The 26,772-nt window shown below is 36.0% G+C and overlaps 3 protein-coding genes across 5 annotated transcripts; 1 reads left to right on the top strand and 2 right to left on the bottom strand.

Annotated features, from left to right (window-relative positions):
- Positions 1-1,973: 1,973 nt before the first annotated feature.
- LOC126603639 (NADH dehydrogenase [ubiquinone] iron-sulfur protein 7, mitochondrial) lies at positions 1,974-3,692 on the bottom strand. Its single transcript, XM_050270559.1, has 2 exons — positions 3,174-3,692; positions 1,974-2,548 (listed from the first exon to the last, which is right to left on the bottom strand). Exons 1-2 carry the CDS (start codon positions 3,578-3,580, stop codon positions 2,314-2,316), a joined length of 642 nt encoding a protein of 213 aa, XP_050126516.1. The 5' UTR covers positions 3,581-3,692; the 3' UTR covers positions 1,974-2,313.
- An 899-nt stretch (positions 3,693-4,591) lies between these two features.
- LOC126603633 (serine/threonine protein phosphatase 2A 55 kDa regulatory subunit B beta isoform-like) lies at positions 4,592-10,552 on the bottom strand. Of its 3 annotated transcripts, none has more exons than XM_050270551.1 (14): positions 10,161-10,549; positions 9,233-9,336; positions 9,005-9,103; positions 8,774-8,893; positions 8,251-8,442; positions 8,010-8,101; positions 7,516-7,634; positions 7,069-7,192; positions 6,785-6,908; positions 6,387-6,455; positions 6,184-6,275; positions 6,003-6,080; positions 5,794-5,861; positions 4,592-5,562 (listed from the first exon to the last, which is right to left on the bottom strand). In XM_050270551.1, exons 1-14 carry the CDS (start codon positions 10,279-10,281, stop codon positions 5,426-5,428), a joined length of 1,539 nt encoding a protein of 512 aa, XP_050126508.1. In that variant the 5' UTR covers positions 10,282-10,549; the 3' UTR covers positions 4,592-5,425. The 3 variants fall into 3 exon arrangements, with proteins under 3 accessions (XP_050126508.1, XP_050126509.1, XP_050126510.1); XM_050270552.1 differs by having other exon boundaries at positions 8,254-8,442; XM_050270553.1 differs by lacking the exons at positions 4,592-5,562; positions 5,794-5,861 and having other exon boundaries at positions 6,027-6,102; positions 10,161-10,552.
- An 11,479-nt stretch (positions 10,553-22,031) lies between these two features.
- Positions 22,032-25,867, top strand: LOC126603636 (protein NDL2-like). Its single transcript, XM_050270555.1, has 11 exons — positions 22,032-22,252; positions 23,036-23,135; positions 23,595-23,692; positions 23,821-23,909; positions 24,107-24,167; positions 24,267-24,353; positions 24,442-24,519; positions 24,607-24,663; positions 24,782-24,837; positions 25,087-25,222; positions 25,323-25,867. The coding sequence occupies exons 1-11, from the start codon at positions 22,193-22,195 to the stop codon at positions 25,539-25,541; spliced, it is 1,041 nt and encodes a 346-aa protein (XP_050126512.1). The 5' UTR covers positions 22,032-22,192; the 3' UTR covers positions 25,542-25,867.
- Positions 25,868-26,772: the final 905 nt, after the last annotated feature.

Genomic DNA, 26,772 nt, shown 5'->3' with positions numbered 1-26,772 from the left:
AAGTGAAATGTAAAAAAAAAAAGGGTAAATTGCTAAAATGATCCCTAAGATTTGCATAACTCATAACTTTGGTCATTGAAATCGATAAAAGTAGTCCCTAAGATTGTTAATCATCCATCATTTTGATCATTCCGTTAAAAACTCCGTTAAATATCCCAGAGCTCTTGGCCGAAAATTTGGGTAATTTTCAAAGTTTCGTAACTCAATTGTTTTTTAACCAAATTCGACCCATAATATATCAAAATGAAGATAAGAAAGTGTAGAATAAGATTATACCTACTTCAAAGCCCAACGGTTGCCGGAGATAGCTGGAAAATAGCCTCAAAGTTGATTGGTCTGAATGAAAAATTGAAAACTAAACTTTAAACGTTCATAACTTCTTCAATACTCAACGAAATCAAGTGATTCAAAAACGAAAATCATATTTCTCGACGAGACAAAGAGAATGGTACCTTTTTCGACGGCTAACTCGAGACCAAAATAACCACTTTCGAGCCATTTTCCGGCTAAACCACGGCGAGTTAGCCGTCAAAAAAGGTACCATTCTCTTTGTCTCGTCAAGAAGTGTGCTTTTCGTTTTTAAATCACTTGATTTTGTTAAGTATTGAAGAAGTTATGAACGTTTAAAGTTTACCTAATTTCCGGCGAGTTTTCAAGTTTTCACTCGGACCAATCAGCTTTGATACTATTTTCCGGCAATCTCTGGCAACCATTGGGCTTCAAAATGCTATAATCTTATACTACACTTTCCTATCTTCATTTTGATATATTATGGGTCGAATTTGGTTAAGAAACAATTGAGTTACGAAGCTTTGAAAATTGCCCAAACTTCCGGCCAAGAGCTTCGGGACACTTAATGGAGTTTTTAACAGAATGGCCAAAATGAATGGTGGACAATCTCAGGAACCACTTTTATTGATTTGGAATTTGAAGGATCAAAGTGATGAGTTATGCAAATCTCATGGACTATTTTGGTGATTTACCCAAAAATAAAAATTACAAGAGAATAACTCATATATTTGTATACGGTACGTAACGAATTATGGACCGTTACTTACAAGTATGGCTATTTTTGTATGGTGGGAACATCATATAAAATTTACGTTTAATTGGTGTGTTTGCCGCATAAGTGAAGAAGAAACAATTTAAATGCATTCAACACAATCATTTTTTGAAAGGGGTGTGCTATCCACACATCCTATTTTGCTTCTCACACACCCATTGATAATTTCTGTCCGTTGATCTTTTTCAATTCATCTAATCCGATGATCGAAAATTAAAAAGGTGTATGAGAAATAAAATCGAGTGTGTGGATATCACATCCCTTTTTGAAATTGTGTGTTGGGGTTGCTTCACCAGTTTTGGCCACTTTATAACCACATACTAGAGATGGTCTTGACCGAAAACTTTTAAGATGCGAAAGTTATTGCCTGCAAACAGAGTTTTATAATGCGACATTCGGATAAGTGATAATCCATAATCTCTTTTTTTTTTTTTTTTTTTTTTTTTTGTGAGTACATCAATAGTTTTACACTGAGGGGAGAGAGAGTTCGGCAAAACCACACAATGAGCAGCCTAATTTGGTATCAAATTCGTCATTCGCCATCCATGAGATTTGAACCTAAGACCTCTCACTTCCAAGTAAAAAGGAATGCTACCAGACCGTAGTGTTGACTGGGATTAGGATAAGATTAGGAAGTTAGGAGTTCGAGTTCAAATCTCATGTGTTGGAAGGTCCCAGATTTGAGCCCCAAGCTTCCGAAGGTCGGTCCCGATCCTCGTCCCCGGCGTTAGGGGTTTGGGAGATGGGGTTCATGTCCTGCACATCGAAGTCCTCGGGCGCCTAGTTCACCAGGTTGGGTCTTCAACACCTAAGCTCAGAGTCGAGTCGTAGAACCCTCGGACCAAGTCTCAGGCAACAACATTTCCAACAATAATATGACTACTCGAAACTGAAATCATGAACTCAAGGGTTTACAGAAAAATATGGATACATTACTTAATCCCGGGTTAAACAAAAACTATGAGCAGCTTCCAACAATCAAACAAGTAGATAAACATTGGAGATTAGTTCAAGCACCCAGTTTGAAACAGAAAAATGTTTTACAGAATCCTTGGCAACTGTTATAGCTCCAAAACGACGGAAATATGCAGAAAGCACAACACAGGACACCCTGGGATCTAAAATTTATAACTTGTAAATGCAAAATCTCTCCCTTTTCATGGTGCTTAGCCAGGGCAAACCAACCCAGATAGACTTATTATTGGATAAGATATAGCAAAAGCAGGCCCCCAAACACAAGATGAAAGTCCTCACTTGGTCCACCAAAGGAGGAAATCCTTGCGCCGGTTGATCTTCTTCTGTAGCTGGAGAAGGCCGTAAAGTAGGGCCTCAGCAGTGGGAGGGCAGCCTGGAACATAGATATCAACGGGGACGATCCTGTCACAACCCCTAACAACAGAATAGGAGTAATGATAGTAACCACCCCCATTTGCACAGCTTCCCATGGAGATGACCCATCTCGGCTCAGGCATTTGGTCATAGACCCTGCAACAAAATTTCAGCACAAAGATCACAACAACTCATACCCATTTGTTTACTTGTGCAAACATTACAACAACGCGTAAATTGAAAGGTTGGTGAGGAGCTTTTAACTCCCAAAATCAAAGGCAATTATGCACTTCCCAGAAGAAGTTCCTAAGAAATCCCATCCATCCAAAGACACACAATCCTCTTTAACTATTTCAGCTACAACCCCCTTGCAAAACTAGTTTTTGTTACCAAGAGCTAATACATTGTTTATATTCGAGCCATAATCTAGTCTAATCTAACCACGGAAGCATACCGCTCTAACCAACTTGGCTAATCAGCATAACCAGCAAGCACTTTCATTGGTAAAATTCATGCAAATGCAAATAGATAAAAAAATCAAAGTTGGTTCTCAAAATTCTCCTAATAACAAACTGGAGGAGAAGGGTGGACATGTTATTCCCATTTTATCGGAGATTTCCTTAAAATTGAGCTTAATTAAAGCTCCAATTATTCCAAGCTAAGATTATATTAGGTATATACAAATATAATTACCGCCAAAACATTTTCTAAGCTCAAAAATCCAGAAACCCTAAAACTGCGATTCGAAAAAATGAGAGGGAAGGAAGGGCTTGTTGCGTACTTGCGGAGAGCAGGGGCCATCTTGTTGGTAAGAGTGCCGGCGACGATCATGCAATCGGACTGGCGAGGGCTGGGCCGGAAGATGATGCCGAATCTGTCCAAATCGTAGCGGGCGGCTCCGGTGTGCATCATCTCGACGGCGCAGCAGGCGAGGCCGAAGGTCATGGGCCAGATAGAGCCGCGGCGGGCCCAGTTCATGAGATCGTCGACCTTCGAGATCACGAACTCGGCGGCCTTGGAGAGGCCCGGCGGGGGCGGGGAGGCGGAAGGGGGAGGAGGGCGGGCATAGGTGGCCGGAGTGGAGCCGGAGGGGGCGGAGGACGAGAGGGAGGGGACGGTGGTGTGGAGAGAGAGGGCCCGCTGGGCCGAGAGCTGGAGAGGGATGCGGGCACGGGTCAGCAGAGCCATGACCGTGGAGCTTCGGAGAGAGAGAAGAGGAGGAGGAAAGCTGAAATTTTAGCCTGAATCTGTTTTCTCCGTGTTAGTTTTGCATCTGGCGTAAATCACAATTTCTAATTTTCGTAGGATTAGGTTGCAAATTGGGATTTACCTATTTTTGGACTTGTACATTTTGGTTTTTTTCTAAATGTTATGCGGTTACTAGATTTAGAGGGCTTTTTTCGTTTTTAACAATATATTTACACTAAGGATAAATTAGTTGCAACATCGTCGTTGTCGAGATTCGAAACTAAGAACACTCGCTTACAAATGATGAAGAATATTTTTATACCGTAATAACAAGTGGCTGGAGATTTATTAAAATAAATCAGAAAAGTTTAGCAATACCTCAGACTTAATACCTTATTCCGTGTTGTTTTCTCAATTTTCAATTCACCCCTAGTGTCAATTCCAAAAATTATTCCGTCAGATTGAGAGTTGTTTTCATCAGTTCAATAGAAGGAAAAAAAAAACAAACAAACAAATGTAATAAATTTGATGGTTGATGGCAAATTGCACATTCAAAGGGGTTTGAAAACACAATTAAAAGTCGATGGGGAAAATTAAAAGAAGATGCTAATTTCTAAATTGAGGGGGCATTACTAATTTTCATAGTTTTAATGTTTAAGTTAGTCAAATAATAGTAACTAGTTAAACCATACATGAAACCGACTGAACTAGAAATTGTTCCAATTGTATTATTACACTCAGCAAGTCAGTGTACAGAATTATGTTCCCGACACGCTAAAACATTTCTCCATGCCTAACGTCTATCTCATAATAAGAGCTTCATCTTCACGATGTGGGAGAAACACTTTCAAGCATCGTTGCACAAAACAAATCTCTCAAATAAAAGATCATGCTACTCAACTAATGCTGCAAATGTGAGACACTTGTTTCATAGAATAAAGGCCCGAGCCAAATCCAAGGAATTTACCATGGTAAACCCAAAAAGGGAAACGAACTCACCACGGTCAAATATAAACAAAGAGAAAATTTTACCATATACAGTTATACTTGATAAAATAGCGGTTTAAGAACAAGGTAAAAGCTTGTTACAGTTCCTAGCCCCCAAGGGCAACACTAATGTCAGCACAAACTAAACAAAAGCACCTAATTCAACAAAAGTAGTCCATATGATTCGATATCACGACCGACAATCGAATAATATAGAGATGATCAGTTTACCTACACCAAAAACATTTACCTAAACAACAAACACCCAAAAACCAGACGAATTAAGACCGAGGAATTAAGTCTAACATGGAGCCTTCACTGTCCAAAGGAACCAATACTTGCTAAGGAAAGAAAATCAGCAGACTCTGAAAGAGGGGGAAAGAATGGTTAGAGTAAAAACAGTGATAAAATTTCACAAACCCTTTTAACTTTAGTTCAAATAATACAAGGTTGAAGGCCCTGGTATCAATCAGCGTTGATGGCACCATTACAGCTTCTCCCCGCTTCAGGATCTAGGACCCAATTGGTTTCTACTGTGGCAGCAAAGCAGATATTGACCAGGTATTCTTTCGGTAGGCCGATCAGCTAATATCACATCTCTTCAACTAACAAGACACTCTGAGGACAACAGCATTCTCCTTTCGAGTTACCTTAAACAGCAATGTTTCGCCTGTATGGGTGGGGCAGATACTACTTTCTTCTTGAAAATGTTGACATCAGCCAAAATGCTTCCTGATTTTGCAGTTAGGTAGGGTGCAGCTTAAACATCACTAGCCGGAGAACAAGGCAAGGCAGCCTTTTGTCAATAGAAATCAGAAAAGCTTTGCCTGCCAAGACATACAACTTTCCATACTATTTTTATGCATAGTACATGTAAAGGCTGTTTGAAGCAGCACAGGCGATTGAATTCTCAGAAGGGTGCCATGCAAGATGTAGCAACTTTGTTGTGAAATCAAAAGAATTTCCGTTTGCGTCAGCTCCAGAATTATCCACACCTTTTATATTACAATGGAAGAAAATATGTACAGACACTGGTTAGCAGATAGACTACCATCAAGTACCATACCTAATCGATTCAAATCTGAATTTTATTCTCTTTTACAAAAAAAAGTTTAAGTTCATTCGAGACTTTGAATGGAAATCAATTATGTTAAATTTTACCAAGACCACTCAATTTTCAGAAAATGGACTATGTATACAAAATTCATATGCAAGCAAGAACATACCCCGCCTGAGAACACGAGGAAGGCTGCCCAAAGATCTAGAAGGCCTTGCTGGCGTTTGAACTTGTCTCCTGGAAGTTCATGAGAAAAATAATAAGCACATTTGACCAAGAGAACAAAAAAAAAACAAAAAAGAGTTTTTCTTGGACTAAATGATACTATTCCCTAAGAAGAGCATGCCTAACGAGCATTATATAGAATTTGAAAAATACCTCATGGGGTTTTTGCTGGCCTCCAATGTTGTTGCTTCTGTGCTCCCTTCAGAACAACCAAACACCCGAAACAGATTGCTGGAATCACAGAAATGTGTTTCTTCATATGTTGAGCCCCACACAACTTAGGTCAGGGTGCAAGTATAAAAGCAACAAAGGATGTATATGGTATACAGCTAACCTGTAAGAACCTGTTGCCACTCGGTGTCCATCTCCACTTAGACAGCACTCAAACTTATCGAAGATGGAATCATTTTCGTATAAATCACAAAGCTGAGAATGATAAAGAACTAAATAAGTTGCATTGTATGGTATTACTTAAATAATATTGTCTTCTTTTAAGATTATATGTGATCAAACAAACTTTTTGAAGGAATACATCACCTTTGGTCTTAGATATTCATGAACCTGGAAAGTTGCAACTGGGCCAGAATCCATGTTGATGTCCCATAACTGAGAAAACCGGGAAAAAAAGGTGAGAACAGAATTTGTAAGGGACAGGGTTAAGAATCCGAAAAATCTGAAGACAAGAAGTAGCCGCAATCCACAAACTCACCACAAGAACAAATTGAATATCATGATATAAAGTATTCACTCTAAACATCACAGTAACAAAAATAGAATATTTTAGCAATCCAGTCTCAAGAAACAGAGAGAGAGAGAGAGAGAGAGAGGGTTTTTAAGCATTTGTTACTTGCAACTCTGTTTGTAGGACTATGACACGAAATTTCAAAATATTGAAAGTATGAACCATCTTTTTATAAGAGTCTGAATATGTGAACCTTAAGAGTCATGTAATCCCGACTAAGTATATGTCTTCCATTCTTAGCAAACTTAATATCTGAAATCGATGCTATTATTTCAGTGAAAAAAGATCTTGAACCGGGCGCTTCTTGTTCTTCAAACCTGCACCATTATAACTCATAATTAGGATTCAAGGGAAACCAAGAAATTAAAGAGGGCTAAAAGTGTCAAAAGATTTTTCATACAGTTATTTTTATTACAATACTAAATCATCTTTGATGAGTGCAAGAATGGAAGGGAGGAAGAATGAAAGACAACTCACAATTTGCTATGAGTGTCACATAAAGCTGACTGCCGCAGATCGATAAGACGAATTGAGCCTTTGGAGCTACTGTACGCCAACATGTTACAATGAGTAGGGTGAAATTCTGCGCATGTTATCACCTCTGCACATAAATTTCAAGTATGTAAAGATAAATAATTACACATGTGGAGCTGTTTGACCAACAAAGCATATAAATAAGGCATAATTCAAGTTTACTACATGGCCAGAACATTTCAGCCAATATAGAAACAGATGAAATCTATGACAGACATGATAGCATGCCACTTAATGAAACGTTCACCAGGATATGACTGAATGGCAGACCAGGAGCCTTGTAACAGGCCCAGATACTTGGGTCAAGGTTATGTCTACAGCCATTTCTCTTCAAACGACAGTCAAAAGTTAGAAAGTAAGAAATTGTCATCATAGTGTTGTGGGTTTCACCAGTTAGATCCTCCATGTTTGCAGGCTTCACGTCAACAATATTAAAACTTTGATTGCTAATCTCTAGGTTCCAAAGATTAATTCGCAGGTCATCAGCTGATATAAAAGTTTCACCATCGCTGCGAAACCAAAAGATAGCTACATTAGTGACCAGAAGATGGAGACCATGGTAGATAATATCCATGCAACAATGCCAAAGTATATATTACATAATACAGAAAAGTAAGATTCGACATTGAAAATAAATCTTTTTTTCCTTCTAGTGACAAATATTGTTCTTCAGTGTCAACGTTTACAACAGAAACTGTTTTTTTTCTTTTGGGGGTGGGGAAAGTCCAGCAACTAAAATTTGCTCCTCCATGATCACGTAATCAAATAATAAAAATGTACGTTCAAATAGGAGCACAAGCATCAAGGCAAACAATGAACATACACAACATGATTTAAAAATAGATGAAAAGGTGAAGGCGTATTCCATTGAATAAAAGATGTACCTGTTATTTGAAATCGAATTAATATGATAGTCATGGGCATGGGTATACACTCTTCGACATCTAGCCACAAGGCTCGTCTCTTGACTGGTCACCTGGATGCCACAAAAGTTCAAGTGTAGCTAAATAATAGGATGTCATTCACCAAGAAAGTTAAGCATAATTGACTCTGGAAAATTTTCTAAATACCATAACAGCAAAACCATATGCTATCAGAAAATAAACAAATCAGATTGTGTACAACTACCACTGGCAAGTGCAGAGATGGAAATGAAGAGTCATTGCTTGGAGAACTGACTGGGCTCTCTTTACATGCTTCATTTGCAAGATATGGTTTTGAGCTTGATGACATAGAACTAGCAACTGAACCATTTTCCATATATTTAGAAGCATCCACATTCATCTCACATACTTTCTTTACCTTCTTCTCTTGGACCTGCTCAGCATTAGAGCAGGATTAGAATGTTTCCTTCCATAGGAAAAAAAATTTTAAATAATTACATCTTAAGTCGTTGTACCACCTATTGGAAGCCATAACAAGTCATGCACTACACTCTGCATGTGCGTATGTGTGTGTTCATCCCAAGAATGAGGTATAAAATGAAATGGCTGGAGTGATCGCCATCTTTGTTCCGAACAATATATAAACGGAAAGTGTAATGCAACTAACGTTGCCTAAAAATTACTCTGGCAGATGTGATATTGAGAGAAATCATCTTCCATATAATAATCTAACCACATACGAGTTCAAAAAATGTTGGTGCTACCTTCCAGTATTTGATGGTTTTGTCATTAGTGGAGAGAAGAAACAGTGCACCATTAGCTGTTTGACACCATCTGATCTTGTTGATTTTTTCCTCAATTTCCAAACTCTTAAGATAATCAAACTGAGTTTTGAAAAAACAAGAAAGAGCAAGTTAGTCAAATCCAGATTCTGGCACAGAGGAAATCTTTATAAGCCTATCTACAGTCCTAGTTGAGCACAAAGAAAGTCATACCTCAGGTTCATGACTTTGAAATTCGGTTTTATAGCGGAACTCAGGATGCCTACTGATTGAATAATCCATCCTCTCCAGATCTCTCCGATGTCCACCATGCTACATAGTTAAGTTTATACAATAAAAGTACAAATAAATCACACCAGTGTAACAAAATACAACAACAGAATAAGGATAAAGATAATGTACTCCCAGCCCCACAATCATGACAAAAATGTATTAACTTACATCCTTTATATCCGTTCTTTCAAACAATACCACCCGGCCTCCACGATCTCCAGTGGCAAGGTGGTCCCCAGTTCTATTGAATTCAATAGCAGATATTATATCAACTGCAAAACATCCAGCATGTACACAAGCTAAGTAGTTGTGTATGTTGGTGCACCAAAGCACACTACTCAACACCTTCAAACACCCACTAAGTATCGTTTTCAAAGCTTCAAAAGCAGGTATTCAAGTGAGTCCATTGATTGAAAGTGATACGATTTCCAGTTCACTTATTTCTAAAATCCAAGTCCTTAAGTTTAAAACATATCTCCCTACATGTATCCATCGCAACAATATGTTCGAAAATGAATCCCTATACTAATCAACTAAATGTCGTGATTTAAAAATTAAATGAAGATCAAAAACAATTAGACAGCCTCCAAATGTATAGCTTCATCAATTAATAGCCACAAACCATTAGCCAATAACGTAAGGTTCATTTGGAAGTGCTTTTAAAATGACTGAATGCACTTTTAGAGAAAAAGCTTTTGTGTTTTAAAAGCACTTGGAGTGCTTCCTGCAAGAAGCACCAGTTATGCGCTTGTAGGAAGCACTTGAAGTGCTTTTTCACTTGCATTTTTATTAAGCATTGGTTCCAAAAACATTTTCAACAAAAACGCTTTTAGTAATTTAAAATGCACTTCCAAACGAGCCCTTAACTATACAGCTCAAGTGCTTGGGTCATCCAAAAACCAAACTTTTTCGATTAAATTTCATTGGCGTCTTATGATTCTCATCATTCAATACACAATTTCTGCAACTAATCATCCGATAAATGTATTTAAGATTAAATTAATTAGAATTAAATGTAATGAGAGAAACGAAAGCAATAGTGAATCCCTAACAATACGAAACGAAATGAAAATTAGAGGAAGAATATTACTATTACCTTCCTGAACTTCTTCGCCGGCTGTCCTTTCTCCGAAGACCTGCGAAAACTTCCAGTCGAGCGGCGATACGGCCGCCCCTGACGTCGCCGGAGCCGCGAGGCCCTCCCCGCTGCCGTTCATTTGTTTTATTCCAAAAAAATGGACAAGGAAATGAGCCGAGAAAAAGAGAAGAGAAATCAATGCAGAGTAAATCGATCTGAGAAAATCGGATTAGCGTGAATCTCAGGGATTCGGAGCAATCTTCATCGGAAAATCAATGCAGTCTCTTCCTTCTTCTTCGTCCATTCCAAGCCTTACGCGTACGGTCCTCACAGCGATGGAATTTCCACTCTCTCTCATTCTTTCTCTCTGATCTCTTTTTCTTTCTTTCTTTTTTCTTTTTTTTTTTTTTTTTGCTGAAAATAGAGGGGAGGAAAATGACGCAGCAGGGCGTAGCTTTTTAGTTGATTTGTCGTGGATGTCTAAATAATTCAGACTCCCCACATTATTGATGGATTTTTTTAAGTCACGGTCTAAACTACTCTAATTTTCAATAAATGATATAATTTATGAAGTTTTAACGAAATATTTTCAGTACTGTTTATTTTTAACGATAAACCACATTTTAATTTTTTCTTGGTAGTATTCACTACACTTTTATTTATTCTTTTTCATTAAAACTAAAGTTTTTTTGAATTTTTCGTTAGTTTTCTTTATAATTTATTGTCTTAGATTATTATGACAAAAAATGTTTGCGTTCATACATTTTATTGTTGAAATTTTATAATTGAAATGGTGGAAATTTCTTAGTCAGCGTTTAAAAATCATATTTGTTTTAATTAATTAAATTCGCAATCATTTAATTTTTATTAATTGTTTCGTCAGGAAGGTTTAGTTTTCATGCCCGTTCTACTCGCCCTTTCCACCCAAAAGATAAAAGTGATTCGCAGGCTACTGCTCTTTCTTATTTGAAAGGTCTTTTTAGTAAGAAATGGATTGTGGGAGTTTTCATACCAATTTTTAAAATCAAGATGAAGCAGTCCAAACCTCCCGTGTATACTTTTTTTCGCTTCTAGCTCCTTCCTTATGGCGGTCATCACCTCCGGTATGAAATTGTTACATGAGCAAGCTAGGTCCATTAGAGTTCATTTAGTTAAGCCTTTAAGAGCCATGCGAAAGCAAATTGACAATTCAATGTCAGTTATTACCAACATAATTTAATTGTTTTAATCATACACACAATTAAGTTATCGTCAATTTAATTGATTTTTTTTCTTTTATAGTGATAATATTTATATGATTATTGAGAATATAAACAATTTTGATGATATAAAATATATCAAACACATTCGCATTGACAATTAGATGCATCAACAGATTGTGAAATTTTTCATTGTGACAAAAATATGATTCAGTACATCAAATATCATAATATTATTAGTTGAATTTTTTTTATTCAAGTTTTTAACTATTGTATTATGACCATTGTCGTACCGAAAAAACTCTCAACCGAGTAAACCCAAGTATTTTCATTATTTATTTAATCTTTTCATATTTTTGTGTTTATGCTTTTTGAGGAATATTTGGTTGTAAAATTTGGAACTTTATTAAAGCAATAATAATGAAATAAAAGTGGTAAGTGGTATATTTAGATGTGATAACTATTGAAAGGGACAGGGATAATATTATATCCGTTTATATAGTTTTTTTTTCTAATCTCTCAACTTTATGGATATGGTCGAGTGAAACTCGGCGTAGCATACAATGTAGCTGTCTCTCTTTGATCCAACGTTGTTTGTTGGTTTGTAGCAAAAAAAAAAAAAAAAAAAAAAGGTAAAATCAACGGTGGATGTTTTAATCGTGGAGAAATGTTGATAGGATTCTTTTAAGATAGAATTATTCATAAATTTTCTATCACTTTATAATTTAATGTTAATTTTGATGTTAATATTATAAAAAGATGTGTCAAAAACTCGAGACGGCGGAGAATACATAGAGAAACTCACTGGAAAGAGCCCCTTTAGCATTTCCTATCATTGTGAGCAAAAAACTGGAATATATTTTGCTTTTGTTTTCTTGTAATCAAAATTTGATCAAATCAAATAGTTTTGAAAGGATAAGTATTTATCCGTTCAAGATTGATGTGTGTATTTGCAAACAAAAAAGTTGATGCGTGTTTTTTTGTATTCTAATGGAAAATATGTTACCGTAATTTTTTTATTCGCTTAAATTTAATCTAAATTTCATATATGATGTATAAAAATGTCGTATATTTTTCGAATTCGTACGGGGTATTCGATCAATCCTAACCAAATTCATTGATTAATTGTACTTAACAATTTCACCAAAAGTTAATCATTTTATTATCCTTTTAGTTTAAGTTAAGGTTTGAATTAAGATTCAACCTAGCCCTAATCTCACATCACTTGTACTAAGTAACGTTCATGATGAGACTCACAACACCTAATCATCGTGGGTAGGTTATCGTCTCACTCCTTAACTTCACAAAATCTCTTCATTTGCAATTAGAAATTAAACTACCCAGTATCGCTAGCAGTTTAATTTGATCAATTTCAAGATGTGCAGTTGTTGTATTATTTAAAAATAACTTATTAAATGCATTTAAAACTGCATAAATTATTTTTTACGAGCTAACGGTTGATATTTAATTCTCAACTTTTACTTTTTAATTTTGATGCGGAACTCTCAATTTTTGTTTTATAATTTTGATGTGCGGAAATGAGTCAGCTCATTAAAGTTGATATTTAACCCCCCCCCCCAAATCGAATCTTAGAAGCAAAGCTTTTGACCCATTTAATATGAGCCTGGCCCACAGGATTTTGGGTTGGGCCTGTTTCAACTATAACCACTGACAAAAATACACGTCAAATCTGATTAAAGGTCGTCTTTATGATCGACAGAAGCCATGGGGCTTTTTGGTGGGGTCATAATTAATTCTTTTGCCCTGCACCACAAGCAATGCTCGTGCAAACTTTTTGTTAGTGATTTAGGCTTCGCAACAAGAGGAAAAGGAAAAGTTAATAATTTGCCTTGGAGTGAATTCTTTATAGTTTCTGAATTCCGATAATATTTCGGTACTCATTAGTGAGTATAATTTTGTTGAATGATATATTAAAACTATTATTTTGACAAATAATTGACATGTTATTTAAGTTTTTTTGAATTTTAAAAATATAAACACGTGATATTTTTTTTATTGGGCCGATTCATGGGTGAATACTCTAGTCTGATATGGTCTAATAAAAAAAATGTGATGTGTTCTTTATTTTCTAAAGTCCAATAAACATTAATAATATATCTATTATTTTTTTAAATAATAAAATACGGGTTAAAATATTATTGGACAAAATTAAAAGATTATTATCTTTATTTTATAATTTCTACTATCGTCGTTGAATTGACAAATATGACGACTGATGCATGCCAAAGGTGCAAGTTACACCGATCGACAATCTAACGTGCAGTTCGTTGAAAATAAGATATCCTTTTTTCTTTCGGATAAGCTGATTGAAAAATATAACATACTATTATTATAAATAAAATAGCATATGAACACACACAAAGTGTGTGAGAAATTTTGTTATTTTTGTTTTTGAAATAGAATGAGAGAGGAAGAGAGTGATAGAGAATGTGAGAGTGATAAGTTTTTTATTTTTTTTTAATTAGATATATGTTAGAATTACATGTAGGTGAGGCTTTGAAAAAAAACTGCAAAATTTGATTGTATGAAATTACATTTATGCTCCATATTTCTAATTCATGTTCTGTTTTAATTAGATGGTTAAATTGGTAATTTCATAAGATTTTGGTTAATAATGAGTGTTTTATTAATTAGTAGAGATAATGTATCCTACCAAAATATAAGTTTATTTGCAAACGATACGATGATATACTATGCTAAATGTTTGTGCTTAACAAGCCTAACATTTAACCCTAAACAAAAAAACCACCAACAGATTGCCCCATGACAGCACCAATGGTAGCAGTCATCTTCTCTAGGATTTTTATGCTTATTCTGGTGCTCCCCATTACAGAGGAGAAGATAAAAGTTGATTTTCTTTTATTACTATGAAGACTGAAGATGAATGCTAAGATCAGTTGTTTAGGAGTGCGACGTTGATAAAATAAAAGAAACTGAAACCAAACAAAACCAAACTCAAAAGAAAATCGAACCGAACCGAATTAAAAGTGGTTTGGTGTAACAACCTGTCCCAGGTTTTACGGAAAGTCGAGGATGATTTCGTAATTTCACTTAAGTTGGGGATGATTTTGAAAAGGTTGCTTTATTTGGTCTTAATCGGTGAGCCACGTAGGGCCCACCTTTTAGTTTTGTCTCCCCACGTTAGCTCATTATCCTCCTTATTTTCCTATGCACCGTATCTCTCCCTTTCGATAACTCTCTCTTTCCCACTTTTTCCCTCTCCCTCTGTCACATCCCGGCCCGGGGCGGACCACTTCCGGGGCCCATTCCACCACCGTAGCACGATATTGTCCGCTTTGGGCTTACCATTCCCTCACGGTTTTGTTTTTGGGAACTCACGAGCAACTTCCCAATGGGTATTGTCCGCTTTGGGCTTACCATTCCCTCACGGTTTTGTTTTTGGGAACTCACGAGCAACTTCCCAGTGGGTCGCCCATCATGGGAGTGCTCTGGCCACCTTCTCGCTTAACTTCAGAGTTCCAATGGAACTCGAAGCCAGTGAGCTCCCAAAAGGCATCGTGCTAGGTAGAGATAGGAATATACATTTAAGGATCACTCCCCTGGGCGATGTGGGATGTTACACCCTCGCTGCAACCTCCTTCTTCCCCAAGCACCGAACACACACACACCTTTACAGACTAACACACAGACAACCATCACCACGATCACACTCTAAACCTACCACCTGGAATAGACCTCTCACTCATCCTCGTCATTATGCAAGCATCTTCTTGACGAGCTATTGTCATCTTCAATGAAGTTAAGTCGAACCACCCTTCAATCTTCATCCCTAGTAGTCTAGAAGGCTTATGGGTTGTTAAAAATGGTTTTAGGTGAAGGTTTAAACATGAAAACTACTCAGGGAGCTTTCTCCATATTTTCCGGTGAATATCTGGTGGCTTAGAGCCTTTTTCCAACCAACTCCGACCACGTTTGTGGAAACCAAATGTATGGTTTGATTCCTTATTTTATGGGCTTCATTTTGGTATATGGAATGACATGTTTTGGTTGAGTTTTGAGCTCTATCGGAGCTCGAGAATTTCCCAGCCGAAAATCGGCCTTCTCTCTTTGGTTTCGATGACCTGTCTAACAAACAGGCCAAAAACTGGCCCAAGTAACCCAGCCCATTTGGGTAGCTCAAGCCCCAGTACAAACCTTTAAAACACCATGCCTTTGGGCCTTACTGACACGGGTCTTCGGCCAATTGAACTACTCACGAGTCTTCAGCCCAACTCATCAACCCTAAAACCCACTGGACCAAAACCTGAGTAGAACCGGCCCAACTTGGTCCGACCCAAACCCCAGCCCATGACCCAAACCCTGGATCCGTTTACCAGTATTGACCTGACCCAAGAGGAATATTCTTTGGAATATTCCCGTGTTGACTTTTTCGAAATTTACCTGGAACCCTTCTTAGGATAATTCGATGTCCTAAATCCATTTTTGAAGTATGTTTTCCCAAATTCAATCGTTTTAATAGAATTTTATTAATTGGACCTTTTATGTGCTTAAGGGCAATTATTTATGGCGTTTCCGTCTTCGCTAGTTTGCGTGACTCTTCGGCGGCGAAGTATCTGTGAATTGACATCTTCTAAAATGCATGTTTTAATAGTATAAATGCATACATGAAAAAACATTATTTAATAGTTACATTTTATGAAACGTTTTATAAGTAAATTGGATTTACACTTTATGATTATCATGCTTACTAAGAATATTTTGGAATACCATATTTTATCTAACTTATGTTATTTGTAGTATATATGATGATGGATGACTATATACTATTTATGAACATGTTTTTACAGACTTTTTTATTTTTTTTATAGTATATATGATGGATGACTATTGCTATGAAGATTTCTTTGAGATATATGTACCTACGTTTGGAAAGAATATGTTCAATGTTTTGTGTGTATCTAGTGGTCACTGTTCTACCTATGGGCGAGAGATATAGTTCTTGTCTTCGGGCCGAGAGAAATAATCTATGGCTTCGGGCTGAGAGACATAGTTGTTAGCATCGGGCCAAGAGAAATAATCTCTGGCTTCGGGCTAAGAGACGTATTTGTTGGATGCGGGTCGGGAGATATAATTATTGAACACCACGGGTGACTAAGATACCACTAGTTAGCACACTATATACGAGATATGTTTTATGAAGGTTTTATGGCATGCTAGGGTTTTGGAAAACCTATTACATATTATGCTATTGAGTTTTCATAAAACTTTGGAGGTTAGTATGTTGATAACTGTTTCAATATTATATATATATATATATATATATCAACTTGGTTCACTCATGTTTGTTTTGCGCTTCCGCATACAATCCCGTCGTCAAGGCACTTTCGCATCGGTATCTTTGAGTTCTCTAGGTGTATGACCCATTCCTTTATTCATTCAATTTTATTTTACTTCTTTTAGTGTTCTAAATTAGTTGTATGTTATGAACACGTTCCTCATTTGCATATTAATTACTTTTAAATTTATAAGTCTTATGTATATTCTTTAGTTCTCATGCATCTTAGTATGGCTTCGACACCTTCAGGTGTCGGCCAACACGTGTTTGCCCTGGTGTTTAGGAGATATCAGGGTCAGGCGTGGCATTTGGTTTTGATTTTGGCAAAAAACCGAGCCGAATAAAACGGAAACCACCCCTATCCACAAGTCAAATTAGAACGAATTTTGAGTTTCAAGAAGTAAGGTTGTGACTTTTGAGTTAAAGGAGACAGAGTGGGATCAAAATCAAGTTCTAAAAAGCGTAGCTAAAAAGAAGCCTAAAATATATACAAATACATATGTCTATAGAATTGGTGTTAATATCAGTTTCGCATTACATGGACGAATTATGCTATGTCAAAGTAATGAACAACACAGTACTACGCTAACACATTCATGCACTATCAATGCTAGCATCTTTCATATCATGGGATGCAGTTTTTATTTTTATGTTTGTTGCCAAATATTGAAGGACAAAAATTATAGTAATTATATATGATTTCTCATGATGGTTGGTGGGTTAATGTTGATGGGATATTGGAACTCATGGTGTGCTTATACACGTAGATTTTTCTAATTTATAACCTTACAAGAGTGTATCATAAGTAGTAATAATCCCAAAGAAATTCCATTACCATGTTTGGTTAGGTAATTAATTAATTAATTAATTTTTAAGCAAATCAAGACAAACAGATTATGAAGTTGGTAAGTGTCATATAGACGGCCGATGAGGGTTTTATTGATGAGAGCATCTCTTGTTGCCAATAAATACATTTTTTAAATTTTATTAAATAAGATCACGTGTCCAAACAGATCGTGACTTATCATGACAATTACAACAAAGTTCCGATGACGGACAAATGCAAACAACTCGTATCTAAATGTAATTTGGCCTTCAAAATTTCTTGGTTTTTTAGCTAAAATAGTTGAGATTTGCATAACACATTACTTTGGTCATGAGATTGAAAATCAATAGAAATGGTCCACAATCCATTATTTTGGTCATTCCGTTAAAAACTCTGTTAGGTGATCCCATAGTTCATATCGAAAACTGAGATTTTTGGCCGGAAGTTTGGGCAATTTTCAAAGCTTTGTAACTCAATCGTTTTTAACCAAATTCGACCCATAATATATCAAAATGAAGATACAAAAGTGTTGAACAAGAATACACCTATTTAGAAGCACAATGGTTGCTGGAGATGGCCGGAAAATAGTCTGAAAGGTGACTGGTCAGCAGGAAAACTAGAAAACTCGCCGAAAATTGAGTAAACTTTAAACATTCATAACTTATTCAATACTCAATGAAATAGAGTGATTCAAAAATGAAAATCATACTTATCGATGAGACGAAGAGAATGATACCTTTCTCGATGGCTAACTTGCTGTGGTTTGACCGAATAATAGCCTGAAAGTTGACTGGTATGCGGAAAAACTGGAAAACTCGCCAGAAACTGAGTAAACTTTAAGACCATGTTTGGTACTCTACTTAAATCCAACTTTTTAAACTCAAAAACAATTTTCAAGTTTTAGGCCTTAAAAACTTGTTTGGTAAGACTATTTTCAAAAACTGAACTCAAGACTAACTAAAAAATATAGTATATTATCTAAAAACATAAAAAGTGAGTTTTTAGAGTTTTTAAACTCAAACTCTCTCATTTCTTTTCTCTCTTTTCTCCCATCTCACTCCAAATCCATCTCTATTTTCTTCTTTCCCTCTTTTTATTTATTTATTTATTTATTTTTACCTTTTTCTTCTCTCATTCAATCCGCTCTCTTCATTATCTTGGTTCTTTCTCTCACTCATTCCGCTCTATCTCGTTCGATCCCCTCTCTTCTTTTTGTTTCTTTCAATCATCTCTTACTTTCTTTCATTCTCTCTCATCTTTCTTCCTATCTTGCGACCCCTTCTTTTTAGATACCTTAATCTAGTTTAAGTCGTAAGATTTAAAAATTTTAAACCGCAAACCAATTAAATTTTTTATTCTTAAAGAAAATTATTTTCAATAAATGTTTTGAGAAATGATACAAAATTTCAAATAGGATACCAAACAGGCTCTAAAAGTTTATAACTTATTCAATACTCAACGAAATAAAGTGATTCAAAAACAAAAATCATACTTCTCGACTAGACAAAGATAATGGTAACTTTCTTGATGGCTAACTCACCATGGTTTGGCTGGAAAATTGCTTGAAAGTAGCTATCTTGGTCTCTTTGAGATAGCTACTTTCGAGCCGTTTTTCAGCTAAACCACATTGAGATAGCCATCGAGAAATGTTCCATTCTCTTTGTCTCTCGAGAATTATGATTTTTTCGATTTTGAATCACTCGATTTCATTGAGTATTGAAGAAGTTATGAACGTTTAAAATTTATCTAGTTTCCGACGAGTTCCTTAGTTTTCCCGTGGATCAGTCACCTTTCAAGCTATTTTCTTATCATCTCCGGCAACCACTAGTTTTCCAAATGGTATAATCTTGTTCGACACTTTCCTATCTTCATTTTCGTATATTATGGGTCGAATTTGGTTAAGAAACGATTGAGTTACGAAGCTTTGAAAATTACCCAAACTTCCGGCAAAAAATCCTAGTTTCTGGTATGAGCTCTGGGACCACTTAACGAAGTTTTTTAACGACAGGATCAAAATAAGGGAACTTTAACGAAAAACTTCCGGTACTGTTCAATTTAACGAAAAATAATATTTTTACACTAAAAAGTCAATCATAGTACTATTCACTTTCCCTTTATTTTGTCGTTATTGTTAAAATTCAAAGTTTTCAAAATCCTTTTTCATAAGTTTTCCTCCAAAATAATGGATGGTGGACAATGTCAGGGACCATTTCTATTGATTTTCAATCTCAGGGATCAAAGTTATGTGTTATGCAAATCTCATGGACCATTTTGGCTAAAAAGTCAATTTTCTTTAAACAATCATGCTAAATGACACAATAATCTACGCAAGTCACTTGTAGCTCAATTGATTAATAACATTTATTTTTGTGCTCGAGGTTCCATGTTCGAATTCTTCACTATATATATATATATATATTTTTTTTTTTAAATTTTGTTTGAACAAACGATTAGCCTCACAATGGGCTCACAATAATCATAGGAAGGAAAAAAAATTTAAATGACATATAAATTTATATATATTTTTGTCATAAATTAAATTTTAAGTGATTTGTTATATCAATTTTTTAAAATCATTAATTTGTTATTTCACTCTAACTCCGTAAAGTTTTCCATAGGGACATGACTTGGTTTCTAGATTATTTTGGGGTCTGGGAAGTTAAAAAGTCCAAAATAATGGTGAACACAACTAATGTGCAGTGCACGCAATTTATTTTGAATGAAAAACTTAACGAGGTTAGTGTAAGATGACAAAGTAATAATTTTGAAAATTTGATATAAAAAGTTCATATAACAAATTGAAAAAGATGTATAAGTATATACGTCATGTAAAGAAAAAAAAAATCTCTTATAAGAATTGTTTGTTAATAATTGACGGCAAACTTTTAAATTTGTGACCTGGTTGTGTTTTGTCTGGCAATTTTCGTTGAAGAACCGTTATCTGGTGATCTTAGTAAAAACGTTTTAGTAAAGGGACTGAAAAATGTGTGAAAATTAACTTTTGGATTGTTGTCTGGTGAATGCTAATGACAGATACCAATAACTTGATGAAAAAATAAACAATAAAAATAATTAATATATAATTGCATGTTTGCACTTATAAGTTATATCCAGCCGCATGATGTCTCAACTGCTGAATCCTGTGGTCGTGATTACGATGGCCTACCATGCATTGCCAAAAAAACAATTGAAATAAATAAATAAAAGAGTTGCAAATCTTTCTATATCTTTGGATGTGAACAATACAATCAATGTGTATATTCCAATTTTAGCAAAATGCATAAGCGTTTAACTCGAAAGGACCACAACTTGGTCCTATTATTTGTGTCTCACATGTTTGAGAGTATGAACATGCGAATTAAATAATACGACTTAATGCAGTAAATGACGATAAGTGATCAAGAGTATTTACTCGTATGTTATTTTATTATAATGGGCAAATAAATAAGGATGTTGTGACTTCTCTTGTTGCATTTAACATATTAATAATAATAAAAATATGTGGATCAAACAATGCCAACTTGTAAACTAATATAGGAAAAAGTTATGGGTTAGATTGATTATCCTTGTTCATATATGTTCATTTTCATGAATGAAATATATCGAATTTCAGTGGGTAATTGCAATTTTTAGACATACAATAAGGTAAAAAGTCAAAATTTGACTATTTTTTTCGTGATTGTATCAAGAGTTCGCAAAATGACTTTGATGCCTCGTTTGGGATCTATGATTAACTTAGATAAGATAATTCAACATATTAAATGCATGTCAAATGAAAACATAAATGTTCAGTGCCATTTTTTTTTATTGAACTTAAAAGATGAATTAGCAATACAAGAAATGCTAAGAGAACTTTCTCCAAAATTGGGACTCTATACTAATGTTTTATAATGTTAGTAAGAAAATTGATGTTAAATTATAAAGTGACAGAGAGTTTCGTGATTAGATTCATTATGTATTATAACATATCCCTATACAGAAATGATTTACCACTTAATATCTTCCTGTACTATTCATCATATCCACTTAACATTGCAATTAATAGGATTAATTACTAAGCGCAGTAATTAATCTTCCCAAAATGCACATTTATTTTTGAAAATAATATCCTTGTCGTTTAAAAACGACACGTAAATAATAGCAAATGCTTTGATATACGTACCCACCAACATCATGACTTATTTACAATTTAGCCCTTGCTTCAAATTGCAACCAACAATTTTTACTAATTTTGTCTGAAAAAACAAAAAAACAACTCCAAATACGACTTAACAAAAAGAAAAACAACTACTTCAAATACATAACTAATTCACCACTAAAAAAACCCCAAATATAAATATAATCTGTACTAAAAAAAAAAAATCGTTAGGGTTTGGATCTTTTAAAGAAAAAATAGAGATTCTAAGGAAAGCAAGGGCACTCTAGTAAATTTGAAAAACTGTCGGCCTCTCCCTCTTAACTCTGGTTAAATCAAAACCCGTACATATAAACGGGACCGCTCGTGAGACCTCTCTGGCGATTAAGCGTCGGTGACTCGGTTCGCGACTCGTACGAGTTCACAACGAGTCAACATTTAAAGGAGAGAGATTTGTATTTTTATATTTATATATAAACCATGGACACCAAACCCAATGCCTCAGCCATTTGAAGACTTTTAGAGAGAGAAGAGAGGGGAGAGAGAGAGAGAGAGAGAGGAGAGAGAGGGAAAATGGGGGATTCAAGTGATTCAGTGTCGGTGGATATGGAGGGGGTTTCTCTTGGCGGAAAGGTAAACAACCCACATTCCTGAAATTTTGTATTGTATTTTGCTTTTAACAAACGCGTTGTTCTGTTTGGTTGCCGAGAAAATTTTGAAATTTGTATAATGCAATATATGTATTGCGTTTGATCCCGCTATTCTGAAGAGCCCAACTCTTTGATTACGAAAAATGGGTGGTGTTGAGAGGAATTGACTAATATTTTCTTGCCTATCATGAACGATTGCTGCAACATTACTTTTTCTTAATTGCAGGCTAGCAAATTCAGATTGTCTATTTTTGTTGTTGGGTTTTTATTAAATTCTCTTTCTTTTGAAAAACAAAATGCAATTTTTCTCATTTGGGAGCTGCGTAAGTGAGTATATGAGTCCATTATCTAGAAAATAGTTAGTAGTATAATTTTTCTGCTTTGGGAAATATACTGTATTTGGTTGGTTAGTAATTGGAATGCTGCTGATATTCTTGGAGTCAAAGAATAAAAATTCAAACTTTCTTTGATGATTGCTTCGTGCCCATATGAGCAAAAGTGGTCAATTTTATACTTTGTTATTAAGGGTACTGACTGCATACGATCACTCTACTTTTCTTCTTGATGGCAGTATACTGTGGTATGGTTGTTAGTGTATTATCATCTCCTCACAGTAAATAACCCGAAAAGGCGCCTTCTTAACGTGCGCGGTTTATCTCTTGAATGCTGATTCGCAGTCATAAGAATGCTTTGTCACTATTCTGTTTCAATTTTACTTCCCTGAAATGTTGTCTAAATTGTATCCTGTTATGGCATCTCTATGCAGGAGCATATTGTGAGAACCGGTCTTGGTATTGTGTCGGTCGCTGTGTTGGGAGATCCGGACAAGCCAGCTCTTGTCACGTATCCTGATTTAGCCTTAAACCGTAAGTAGAACATGGCTTAGCTACCGATAAGTATTGTTTTGATTGGTTGTACATTTGGATTGTCTTTGTCTTGCATACGTGGATGTGTGCCACTCATGAAATTAAAATTTATTGCCTGGCCGTTTACCTTGATTGATCTTACCCATCATTTTCAATTCCAAATTTTTTAGTAGAATCAAATTGTTCATAACCCTGAAATATTATGTGTAGTAAGAAAATGTGTTTGATCAATTTCTATCTCTGAAATTTATTTGTTATGAGTGCAGTTTCCTAACTAGTTTGGTCTTGCTTTTTTCTTACTAAATTGGACAAATTCTGTCTTAATTTTTTACCTACTTTGTACAAGTATTTAAAACCTCGAGCATCATGGATTATCTCAACCAAACGCTTCAACGTCATTGTTTCTTTTCGTGACATTAAGGTCCAACTTATCATTTGTCTTATTATCTGATTTACCAGATATGTCCTGCTTTCAAGGATTATTCTTTTGTCCAGAAGCTTGTTCCTTGCTGCTTCACAACTTTTGCATATATCATATCAGTCCTCCTGGCCATGAGGTTTGTAAATCAATAACTTGACTACATATATGGATTCCACTTGATTTTTATGACTAATTTTCTCTTGCATTTGAGTGCTATTTTTCACATCGTATCTTATCTTGTGCCTTCTTCAAGAATTTTTTCAGTTGGGAGCTTCTGCAATTAGCCTTGATGATCCGTTGTATTCTGTTGATGATTTAGTAGATCAGATTGCCGAGGTTCTCGACTTTTTTGGGTAAATGAAATTTCCATTTCATGTCAAACAAGAACTTGCTTTGGAGTGATCTGAATTAAATGCCTGTTCATTAGAATGCTTCTGGTTTAGTGTCTTGACTCCCATTTACTGAACACACGCAAGTAAATAATCATCCTTCTATTTAGATGATTGAAAAATGAAGGTAGTTACCCTGATATCTCTTTCTCTCTCCGTAGACTCGGTGCAGTGATGTGCATGGGGGTTACAGCTGGAGCTTTCATTCTCACCCAATTTGCTGTAAGATCTCTTGGCACAGTGCAGATTGGTGCTTATATGTGTTCCTTATCTTTCAATAAGTCCTTAATTGTCTGATTTTCCTATAACTCTTGGCAACAGATGAAATATAGACCACGTGTCATGGGTTTGATACTTGTTTCACCTATATGCAAAGCAGCCACTTGGACAGAATGGTTGTATAATAAGGTTTTTCTTTCTCCCCTTCCTGGATGTATAACTTTGTTGGGTTTAAGGAAAATCTGGTTCTCACATTGACATTTAATCTCATTTTCAGGTGATGTCGAATTTACTCTACTTTTATGGCATGTGCGGCGTGGTTAAGGAGATATTGCTTAAGCGGTACTTCAGCAAGGTCTGCCACTGTTAGTTGAACTCACATATATTTGTGTCCCGGCATCTATTTTGGTTTGATTGTTTAAGTTTTAAATCATGGCTGCAGGAAGTTCGTGGTAGTGTTCAAGTACCAGAGTCAGATATGGTTCAGGCATGCAGAAGAGTTAGTGTTCTAGCCTTTTTTTATCTTCTTTATTATGTTACGTTCCATGTCTATATAAAACCAACGATGATGGTGGTTAAGTGCTGATCTCATGTCTAATGTCTGTATGCTCTTACAGTCACTTGATGAAAGGCATAGTTCGAATGTTTGGCGATTTCTTGAGGCAATGAATGGGTAAATTCTGTTCCCGAGATTTCTTTAATATTTTTATTCTATGATCAAATCCCAGTAACAAACCACCCACTTAGGAAGGGGTTGTCCCCGGCAGACAAATTATCAGTAGTGAGATATTAGCAATCACTGTGGCATTCTGTTGTGTTAACTGCACAAAATGCATACAGGATGTCCAATTATAACCACTTCATAATCGGAGTTTGATGCATTAGGTGGCATGGAATTAATTCAATTTTTAATGGCTCGTAGGAGACCTGACATTTCTGAAGGATTGAGAAAGCTACAATGCCGTTCGCTAATATTTGTTGGTGACAGCTCTCCGTTTCACTCAGAAGCTCTCTACATGACTTCAAAACTAGATAGAAGATATAGTGCCTTGGTTGAGGTATGCAACCCGGCTAATTTCTACGGTCATATCAAGTTTTAGTCGTACTTTTCCATGAATATAGGGTAAGCTCATTACTGGACGTGTGGGTGACCTGCAGGTTCAGGCATGTGGGTCAATGGTGACAGAAGAGCAGCCGCATGCGATGTTGATACCGCTAGAGTACTTCCTCATGGGATATGGTTTGTACAGGCCTTCTCAGTCCAGTGTCAGCCCAAGAAGCCCCTTGAGTCCGTCCTGCATCGCACCTGAGCTTCTTTCACCAGAAAGCATGGGCTTGAAGTTGAAACCGATAAAAACTCGAATTCCTCATTCCTGAAAGGAGTTGAAAAAGGGTTTGCGAAAAACGCTTCTTTTCTGTGAGTTTTAGATTTCACCTAGATTTTGGGGGTTGAAAAAAGGAAAGGGGATTAGCGGTTCTGTAGATATATATATATATAGAGAGAGAGAGAGTGAGAGATACAGGGGATAATATCACAAGGGAAGCAGATATAATTCTTTCATTTGTAATCACAACTGTTAGTTGAGGGAGGGGAAGGTCTAGTTTTCTGTATATCGTCGAAATAAACGTTTAGTTACAAACAAAAACGTAAATCTCAATAATGATATAAAATGGATGATGAACTTGTGTTTTTTTCGTGTTCACGAAGTGGGTTTTCTGTTTATTGATTGATTTTCGTCTTTTGGTTTTACTTTTTGTTCTTCTCGTACTTATGATACGTTGATTCAACCGGATGCCCAACGCATCTAAAAGATGCTCATCTTTAGTTGTATCACAAATCCGACAAGTTACATAAAGTTAGGTAAGGTTAGGTAAAGACCGGCTTCGTTTTGGTTTTATTGATGTGGCACATTCAACTTTAAGTGGTGGATCATGTGTCAAGCCCAAGTAGCCATCTATCTTGGCACAAAATATGACTCGATTAATCACTCTGCGATAAAAGGGAGGGACTTGGTGGAGTCTGTCATGGCCAGCATCTGCATGATATATATGGCTGGGAGCATCTTTGCTTGTCATCAATAACTTAGATTAGATGGATTCTTACCATCTTCTAGAAGAATGACACGTGTTCTATTACTAACGGGTGGTGCTATGTACAATTATTTTTACCTTTCACGTATCCTCTTCAATTTTTTACGGTTGGATGTGCCACCATGATTTCACATCAATGTTTGGCGGTCGGATGTGCCACCACGGCTCCACATTAATCGTCCCACTACCGCCGCTATCTTATGAAGAAGATGACCTGAAAAAATCACCGCCACTTCGATTCCTTGGGCTTGCGATGGGCATGGTTAGAGACAAAAGCAAGGGGAAAAAAGGTCATATCTTCGTCTAGTATGCGCCTTCCCAATCCTATGGCCATTTCTTCTGCGCTGCATATGGTCACATGGAGAAGAAGATGGGTTGAATGGAAGGATTTATCAAATGCAAATCAGTTTTAGAGATTAGGTGTGGGGCGGGGGAGAGGGAGAGGGAGAGAGAGATAAAGGTGAGACGGGTGAAGAACGGGTGAAGAAAAGAGAAAGTTGGCTGCCGCGGACAAGTT

This window comes from Malus sylvestris, chromosome 15 (genome assembly GCF_916048215.2).
Source record: "Malus sylvestris chromosome 15, drMalSylv7.2, whole genome shotgun sequence".
Lineage (NCBI taxonomy): Eukaryota > Viridiplantae > Streptophyta > Magnoliopsida > Rosales > Rosaceae > Malus > Malus sylvestris.
The sequence above is the reverse complement of the archived record's forward strand: the minus strand, read 5'-3'. Positions and strand labels throughout refer to the sequence as shown.

Coding starts and splice junctions, on each gene's coding strand:
- LOC126603639 (XM_050270559.1), bottom strand. CDS start 3,580: ATGGCTCTGCTGACCCGTGCCCGCATCCCTCTCCAGCTCTCGGCCCAG. Junction 2,549..3,173: donor ATGGCCCCTGCTCTCCGCAA/GTACGCAACAAG, acceptor ATTTTGTTGCAG/GGTCTATGACCAAATGCCTG.
- LOC126603633 (XM_050270551.1), bottom strand. CDS start 10,281: ATGAACGGCAGCGGGGAGGGCCTCGCGGCTCCGGCGACGTCAGGGGCG. Junction 8,443..8,773: donor AAACCATCAAATACTGGAAG/GTAGCACCAACA, acceptor AATGCTGAGCAG/GTCCAAGAGAAGAAGGTAAA. Junction 6,081..6,183: donor GTGGCAACAGGTTCTTACAG/GTTAGCTGTATA, acceptor CTGTGATTCCAG/CAATCTGTTTCGGGTGTTTG.
- LOC126603636 (XM_050270555.1), top strand. CDS start 22,193: ATGGGGGATTCAAGTGATTCAGTGTCGGTGGATATGGAGGGGGTTTCT. Junction 23,910..24,106: donor GAGGTTCTCGACTTTTTTGG/GTAAATGAAATT, acceptor CTCTCTCCGTAG/ACTCGGTGCAGTGATGTGCA. Junction 24,168..24,266: donor TCATTCTCACCCAATTTGCT/GTAAGATCTCTT, acceptor TCTTGGCAACAG/ATGAAATATAGACCACGTGT.